Genomic DNA, 9,382 nt, shown 5'->3' on the forward strand with positions numbered 1-9,382 from the left:
TACTTGATGTTTTGCTTTTGAAAAATTATTCATTTTCGAAATCCTTTGCCCTCGCTTCGTCCGGGGGTTTATTCCTATTTTTGAAAATAGGTATTGGTATTATGATTTCCTGAAAACCATTGTTAAAATTTTAAAATGTTGAAAGGTTCAAACCATGAAAATCAACTTTTTTCAAAGTTTTTGCCCACACTTCGCTTCAGCACATTTGAATTCGGTACTACACAATTTTCAAAAAATTTTCAAGAATGAAAAATTAACAAAACCTAAAAAATTACTCAAAAAAAGGGTGCAACTTTTTGATTTTTGATTTCAATTTCAAACTTATTGCAATAGAACAATCCAAATTTTTGTAATTTTGTCAGTAGGTACAAAGCATCGTTTTTGAAAATTTTAAATCATTCAACATTTTTGTTTCCAAATCCCCCTTCCAAAATTCGTTCCAGCCACACTTGACTAATTAGCTGGTAAAATTCTGGAGGGAAGGGGGGGCAGAAGGTCTGGGGTAAAAAGTCGGTAAAATCATTTTAATAGGAAATTTCAATTTCAAAAAAAATCTCAAAAAATTTTTGAAGTGTGTACGAATGGCTGTTTAATCCCATGAATCCGAATTTAACCATTTCTGACCATTCTGCAGCTTTCGATGCAATTTTCAATTTCTGCAGAATTCCAAATTTTCTACAGAAAGTGTCGGTCTGCTTGGAAATCAACTTAAATATGTATAAACTCGTCGAATAGATCGAGAATAATCCACGACACGAGTTTTAGCTGCCTAAATAAATTTTCACGTCGCATCATCGAATATTACTCGTATCATCGTATAGACGTGCCTACATACTGAAGAGTTTAAGTAAACTCGTCGCTTATCGAATATAAACAACCCATCTGCATTCCACCTTCTGACCTAATTACCAAGTAAAATAGTTCTCCACATGTTGTCAAATAATATGGGTAAATTTCTCAGAAAAACATTAACGAAGTCGTTCACCTCTTCTTTTGAATAGGGCTGTAAACAATTTCAATGATAAGGAACCAAACAGAACCGATTCCTGAAAAGGGTTTCGAACTTTCGATGGTTAATCTATCTTATTGAAAATCTTGTTAGGTACCTACTGGTTTTTGTGATGGTTGTTCCTCTTCTCAAAAAACTCAATCGATACTAAATAATTATTAATTTTTTACGAAATCATTTTACTCGTATTAGGTGATTCTTTTAGGATTTTTCGTTTCAAATTTTTCAAACGGTTCCGGTTACCATTTCAGCTGATGAGAAGTGAAGGGTGGTGGGGCGGTTCCAAACGGTTTTCAACCCTGCTTTTGAAAATGTTCTAGTAACCCTCCTCATTTTGATCTCGAACACCGAACAATACAAAAATGACTTCGAAGGGTGATCGACTTTAAACGAGGGTAGGTAGGTATAGGTAATTCAATTCTTCAGTATGTGTTGATTTTTATAACCACAGTTATTTAATTTCATTAAAGAGAGGAGTCGAAGATAATTTGCGAATAAATTTTTCACCGAGTCAGAATTCTCTCCTCGCATACGACACGACGATTCTCTTTTAATACATTTACATAGTGTCTGTCTATATACCGCGTAATGCAATTATTTACTAATGCCAAGTTTTATCGCAGTCGTGCATGAAGCGTACGTATTTATAAACTCGACGATGAGCGAGAGAGTGAAAAAAAAATGTCAAATATACTAAATTAACAAAACACGATTGAAATACTTTATTAAGTACAAAACTGGAATACATGATAAAATGAGAAAAAAAGGAAAGAAAAAAAAATTCACATTAATTCTATACATTAAAAATTTTTTTTTTTAAATATCGTACAATTTTTTTTCTATCGATAATTTTTTTTTTTCATTTATACGAATAACCAGTATCCCTAGACCCCTAGCATAGTAGAATGCGGTTTAATATTCGATAGTATGTAGTAATTTGGCGAGTTAAATGAAGTGTGTAAGTGTATAACAACATTCGTCTTACGTATAGATAGTAGAGCTGCTTAAAGTAGTAATCATAATCTAATAACAACAACAACGACGTTCAGGACATGAAAGAGAGAGAGAGAAAAATAGAAAGTCCGAATTACGTATACGAACGTGTGTCCGAATTGACTGCGGTCATATCTTTTTTAAAGTGGCTGAAAAAATAAGGGTGTGATGTAATTTTTAATACTTTTTAAAGAGGTCGAGTCTCTTCTGTAATAACGAATTTTTTTTATATCCCCCGAACAAAAATGGCGGCGATTATTTTAAAAATTTCTCGTCGTACTCGTGTACGAGATTTTTGATATGCGATAATTTCTCGTGCAGGTATTCGAAACGCAGCTTAGCAGCTTGAAATTTCTTGCTGCTTTTGATTTCGTGATACTTTTTAAGGATCTCTTGTTCTATTTTAGCGTATTTGGGGGTGCCTTTTGTATGCTGCCTGAGCGACTCGCCGAGTTGAGCGAACGTATTACTAATCGAGTCGATCTCCTCGTGAACGCGTTGGTATTCTTTGAATATGGAATTAAAGTCGGACTTGTATCGGCGTCGTTGTTCCATACTGGTAATGGTAATATACTCCTTCATGTACTTTGGTTTCGGGCCCTTGATATCGGATACCTTGGACTTGGCAGGAGAGTATAACGATGGTTTATGGTCCAACGACGAAGTAACGCCGTTACCGAGCGAAGCTGCCGCAGGAGGACTGGTGATCACAACCGAAGGTATTGGTTTAGGTTGTTCGGTATCGAGCGGCGATTCGGGCGAATAAAACGAACCCAGTTTCGAGGCTGGTTTATCCAGGCCGGATTTCACAGACTCGGCGCTGGTATCCGGCGAATCGGGCGAATATTTGAACGAGCTGTATGCTTTGTTGTGTGGTCTATCGGGAGCTGACTTGGCCGAGTTTAGTTCGTCGAAGCAAGCGTTATTGGTGCGAGTATGAGCATTTTCTTCGATCGGAGCTGGTTTCGTAGAAACCGAGCCAGGTTCTGGTTTGATGTAGTGCGATATTCGTTGACGTTTCGTTTGGAAACCGTCGACGCCGTTGAAATATCCTGGTCTTTTGTAAGCGTTCGAAGGCGAGTTATCGATGGAAGGCGGAGGCGCTGCTCCGGCTGTAACGCTAGGATTCGGCGAATGATTCGAACTGACGGAGATACCGCTATCGCTGCTGCACGGCGACGTCAGCATACGTGATTTAGCTCGTTTAATCTGCTGTCTTTCAGCGTCCGTGTAAAAATACCAGTCTTCTTGTACATCGTTCCAGGCGTGTTTAGATAAATGGTAGGTATTATCGCGTAATGTAGCCACCGACGTGAGCGTTTCCGATAAACAAGGTTTATCGCATTTACGTATACCGTCTTTTTCGAGCGCCGATATCAATTCGAGCTTTTTATAAGGTCGTAAAGCTAATAAATGAGTAATACGATCTTTGAGCGGTTTTCTAATCATACACGAAGCGCTCAGCTTCGAAGGCAACGTACTGGTAATCGGACGACTCTTATTTCTAACCATATTTGTTTCTGGCACAGTTATCGGTTTAGCTTCGTCGTTGGTTGGCGTCGTCTGAGGCGACGGCGTCTGCGACTGCGACAACGACGACAACGACGAATTCGGTTTAGCGAGCGATGGCGACGAAGAGTTAGGTTTGGCTAAACGATCCAGTCTATTGCGACGATTCATTTGAGGCGAATTTCTGTCCAGCAGAACGGTACAGTTTTTCCTTTGTTCTTGTTCTATGGCCGCCATACGATTCTTGGTCGTCTCGTAGACGTCTTCGTTGGCGTGTACTCTCAGTCTATGCGTTAATTGTCCTAATTTGACTAATTGTTTGTTGCCTTTCTTATGCTGGATGCATTCTAGACGGCCTTGCCTACCTTGCATTATTTCGTTACTAGTGACATTAAACTTAAATTGAGCTAATTTATCCGTTTTCGCGTTATCTTTCTGGCATGTTGGAATCAACAAGCGTCCTTCGTCGTTGTTGAATTCGATGGCTGGCGAATCGAGTTTATCGCAGTTCTTTAAATAATTATCCAACGCTCGTAACGCCGAATCTGTCAGTTTCACGAATAACATCGACTTCTCTCCGTCCACTGCCTTCTTTTTAATCAACGTATACTCACCAGACGTTAACATAGCCATTGTTTTTCACCCTAATGTTTTGTTCGATAGTCGTCTGTTTGCGACGGGTACGACCATTCGCGAACGTACTCACACGAAACGGTAACGCGTACGATCGACTATTTCAAAGCATCGCGAACAAATTTCATTCTAAACGATTATTATATTATTCGACAGTTCGAGTTTTTTTCCCCTTATTCTAATGACGTGAAGAACATTCTGAACTTTTACTGATAACGTTGACCTCAGCGATTAACGAACCGAGTAACCGAGTACGTTGAATTTTTAACGGTATTGTAACAACTCAACTAGCGCTTCTATCGTCGAATAAACGAACTAATCACCCGTTTTTGCGGTTTCTTTATGGAAATTTACTTTATGACTGCGTAATTACGCGTATTTTATGTAAAATTACGCCAGTTTCGGTGTAATTTTCCGTTTTCGTATTTTTTTTACGTTCACGTCAGCTGTTCTGCTGTTGTTGTACGTCTCGTTGTGCACGTTGAAACATTGTTGATTCGTGAAAAATGATATCAGATATCGACACGGCGGCTGGATTGGTGGCATTTTTGGGCTGGCTCTGGCATTTTTCTAGGACATGACGGTTGAACGCTTGAATTTCCGGTTAAGTTAATGAAAGTGGATCAAACTGCTTTCGGCCAGGGTCGCAGAGAAATTTTATTCAATGAAGTTTTATGAATGAGAATTGATTGCAGAGTGAGAACCAGCTATAAAACCATCAAGGTGGGGATGATGTTGAAAGAGGTGGACCAAATTTCAGTCAAGCGGATAATTCTTTTACGGATACGGTGTGATTTATCAAAGGAGTAATGGCAATGGATCATGTACTTGGGAAATGGCATAGGTTTAGTTATTTTTTTAACAGGCGTATTAATTTATCGAAGGTATCGATTATATTGTCGACAGTGTCGAGATTGGTTAGTGGTTACACGTTGCATCATATGCAGGGTGTCTTACTAAAATCCAGAAAACTAATTTCGTGCATTTTTCGTACCCTCAAAAATGAAAATTTCGTACCTTGGCAATGTCTTCAAATCTTCCCATATCCCCCCTCTCGTTACTCAATCAAGTCTTCCGAGGTTTCTCCAGATGTGTACATAATATTGTACATAAGGCGGACAGGCTTTATAATTCAGTATTCACAACCATGATGTGTACCTACTGACAGTATTTTGTCACACGTTTTTTTTTCTTTTTCATCGACTTCCTGCTTCAAAATAAATATAGGTAATTCATTATCAATTCATGAATGGTTGCTATATAGTCACAGTCACAAATCGTTGTAAAAAATTCAACCAACATGTCCCTTGGCTTGGGTTGTGAAAATCACCAAATTTGATAATCCTTAAAAAAGCAAAAAAAATAAATAGCTGGTCTTTATGCCCGAAACACCCTCTGTATGCTCCACAGTAGTTAGTTCCATCATACTTCACACTATTTTGAACTTTTTTCAAGGTTTGAGCAAAAAAGTGGTACTGGGGTTTTCTTTTTTGGCAAAGAAAAAACTTATCTATTGTGGTAGGTATAGGTACTCTAAGGGTTAAAATATTCTAATAGGAGATTTTTTTGATATTTTTCTCAATGAAGGTACCATATAAAATTTCAAGATTCACCCTCTTCTCTCCACTCCACCAGAGTTCATTGAAATCTAGAGTCAATACATTTTTGTGATTTTTGAACTACTTTTTTAAATTAAAAAAATTCTATGAAATAATCTGCAAAATTTTCATTTTAATCCGTCTTACCTAAGAATTATATTTGAACAATCATTTTTCCGACAATTTGAAAAATAGCCAAGTCACCCAAGCGAAACGAGGTTTTTTCTGTACTTTCTCGAACCATCTATGGCAAAAAAAAATTGAGAACCCTATAGGGAAAAAATTCGCAATTATGAATGAATTGCATAGGTACCTATCTTTTTTACAACTTTAGCAATCAACTGTTGAATTCTCAAAAAAAAATTGATTTATAATCGCGAATTTTCCCATAATTTTCTCACGTTTTGTATCCTAACTCATAACAGTAAAAGAAAATTCAATTTTTATTATTTTTTTTAAAGGCATCGTAAAAAACTGATTTTGATTCCATTCTCAGCGAATTTCAAAGTTTTGAAGTGACGAATTTTAATTACATACCTAATTTTTCCTCAATCCTCAACACAAAAGCAAACAGGTTTCAAGATTTATTCTCCAATGTTTTTGGCATTTCAAGTTTTAGCTTATAGTAAGGTACACTGGTCGAAAAATAATTCTAAATTAAAAAGTCGTAGCTGTCTGCCGCTACGTACGAGCCAAATTTTTGCAACAGAAACTTTGAAGGTTTTTCAAACACGATGGCAACGTTTTCTGTTAAAAACATTCAGTTAATTAAATTGTGACATGATGAGTGTTTCTAAACATTGTGTTTACAATTCCACTGCAATGCTTTCTTCGTGTTCGGATTTTTCTTCACAAGTAAAGTGTTCTTTTTTAGCATGTTCGCGGAGAGAATTTCATGGAGGAAAATCGCGGGGGGGGGGGGGTTGGTGTGGACGAAGAAATCAAATGGGTTTGGAAGGCTGAAACCTGCAAAAGGCACTTGGGGTATATCCTCCCAATGTACTGTGAAAATTTGGACCTTCTAGGTCAATTTGAAGGAGCTACAGTGTGTTCTAAAAGTTGAGAAAAAAACTTGAAAATACCCTGTGGGCACGTTTGGCACTCGGGACGCAATGCCAGCGAAAAAGTGCCAAAATCTGACACTAAGTGTCACATTTTGGCACTCAGTGTCAGATTTTGGCACTCAGTGTCAGATTTTGGCACTCGAGTGTCAGACATTGGCACTGAGTGTCAGATTTTGACACTGGAGTGACAGGTGACGACACTCGGGTGTCAGGCATTGGCACTCCAGTGTAAAATGTTGGCACTGGAGACATTTTCCAACAACACAAGTCTCAATTTTTTAGTTTTTAACAACAAAAACGTTTTTGTTGTTTAAAACTTTGCTTGAACATTAAAAAAAAAATCGCAAAATTTCAGATTTATTGAAAATTGAATTTTAATTTAAAATTACTCAAGTTCAAAAAATGTTTATGCATCAAAAGTTTGAAATCAAGTTTGTTGGTAGGGTGGTTTAATTATAACCTTATAATGAATGAGTTGGTGAGTGGTTTCAGAGGAAATGACCCAGTTCTAAAAGATAAGTATTCAAGATTTTCTGTCGATGTAGACCTTTGCCTTCAAAATCCATTAGCACTTTTCAAGTTTCATATTTCTGTTGAGAGATTGGAAATTTTCAAATCTATTTTTGGATAAAGGAGAAGTCCCGATAAGGCCATTTTCTGGCCCCACCTAATTTTCCACTCAATCACTCTAAAGTATAAATGTTGTAATAAATGTCCGAAATACGAATCGGTGGTTGGTTAACCCAAAATGACCATTTTCTGGGCTCCAGGGGTTTCCAAAGTTGTGATTACAAAAAGAATTTTAGGAACCACTGAGTATTATTTTCAAAACCTTTTTTAGGGTAAAATATCTGTTTGAACTCGATAAACGTTATGCGAGGTGATTTTCCTATTTTCGAGCCTCGGGGTCAGAAATGGGGGGGGGGTTTGATTTTTGAAAAATTTTGGAACCTCCATTTTGAACCTACCCCTTTGAGCCCCCCTAAAAAGCTTTTTACAGTTCATTAGTATCTGAAAGACCTTCATCCTACCAAATTTTGAGCTTAATAAAATTTTCCGCTGGTACTCAAAAATCCAGTTTTCCATTTTTTCGCAATTTCGAAATTTTGGGAACCCCTGAAAAACTAGAAACGTACGATTTGCGCCAAACGTAACGTTTTGAGGTATATATTCAATTATCTTGATGAAAAAGTTTAATTAAGCTTCCTGTATATTCGTAATTTTGAACCCTTTTTTTAGAGCCCCCCACTTTGGGCACCTCTAAAAAAGGTGTTTAAGCACAATATTTCAAATAAATTGAAGAATTTACATTTGAACCACACTGGCAAGTGCTCGGTGATTTTTCATTTGATTTTTCCAGTAACTTTTAAAATTAAGCTTTTTTGGGCCAAATTCTGAGATTTTACTTCGTTGAAATCGTGAAAACGTGATTTTAGCGTTTTTTCTAAGAGCAAAATCTCAGAATTTGACCCAAAACAGCTTAATTTTGAAAACATAAAAATTTCTTCGCTGTACATGTAATTATTTTCTTTTCAAAAAAAGAACAGGCGCTTTTCCAACAAATAAAAATTCGTTTTTTTCAAATATTAAAAATTTTCAAGGGTAAGTAAACCTCAAAATTAAAAATACTTTTCCAAAAAAAAGAATTTTTATTAGTTGAAAAAAAAATTTTTTGAGAAAGAAGCATATTCACTGGAGCTTAAGAAAAAGTTGCAATAAGGTTTCAAAGCAAATTTTTCTCGTATTCGAAAAAAATAAATAAAATGAAAATATTATTGATAATGCTGATCCTAAAAACTTTTCTTGAAGATGAGTTTTTTTTCAAAAGTCATAGATTATATTCTTTTTGAAAAAATCTATGACTTTTGAAAAAAAAAAACTCATCTTCAAGAAAAGTTTTTAGGATCAGCACTATCAATAATATTTTCATTTTATTTATTTTTTTTGAATATAAGAAAAATTTGCTTTGAAACCTTATTGCAACTTTTTCCTAAGCTCCAGTGAATGCTTCTTTCTCACAAAATTTTTTTTTCAACTAATAAAAATTCTTTTTTTTGAAAAATATTTCAAATTTTGAGGTTTACTTACCCTTGAAAATTTTCATTGAGAAAAAAACGAAAAATTGGAACCCCTCTTTTTAAAAACAATATTTAAAAAATAGTGTTTTTTATAAAGAAAAAATAGAAAATTGGATTGAATAAATTTAAAAGGATAGGTAATAATTTCAGAGAAAAAAAATCTTCAAAATATAATTACTAGTGTCTAAAAAGTGCAGTGATGCATGCTCAAGTCAAAATGAATGAGCAATCAACTAACAGCCGCTTCATCGCGAACAAATTATGTATGACGCGGTGGCGTAATTGGTAAAGCAGCGGACTGCCACGCAAGAAACCCGGGTTCGAGCCCAGTCGGAGCCGAAAAATTTCATTAGAAAAAAGCGGGAAAAAAAGTAAAATGGAGATAACTGCACTCAACGAACTCCTACCCAGGCAACACTGCCGCGAAAAAAATACTAGATTCGACAGTAAAACTTTCTCAAACTTTTTCCTCGCTGACACTGGCACTGGCACTGGCAC

The 9,382-nt window shown here is 36.2% G+C and overlaps 1 protein-coding gene across 1 annotated transcript; it reads right to left on the reverse strand.

Annotated features, from left to right (window-relative positions):
- Positions 1-1,716: 1,716 nt before the first annotated feature.
- LOC135831474 (RNA polymerase II elongation factor ELL-like) lies at positions 1,717-4,368 on the reverse strand. The gene has a single exon (XM_065343991.1). It carries the CDS (start codon positions 4,142-4,144, stop codon positions 2,258-2,260), a length of 1,887 nt encoding a protein of 628 aa, XP_065200063.1. The 5' UTR covers positions 4,145-4,368; the 3' UTR covers positions 1,717-2,257.
- Positions 4,369-9,382: the final 5,014 nt, after the last annotated feature.

Source organism: Planococcus citri, chromosome 1 (assembly GCF_950023065.1).
Source record: "Planococcus citri chromosome 1, ihPlaCitr1.1, whole genome shotgun sequence".
Lineage (NCBI taxonomy): Eukaryota > Metazoa > Arthropoda > Insecta > Hemiptera > Pseudococcidae > Planococcus > Planococcus citri.

Excerpts from the sequence above, each read along its gene's own strand:
- LOC135831474 (XM_065343991.1), bottom strand. The coding sequence starts at position 4,144 with ATGGCTATGTTAACGTCTGGTGAGTATACGTTGATTAAAAAGAAGGCA.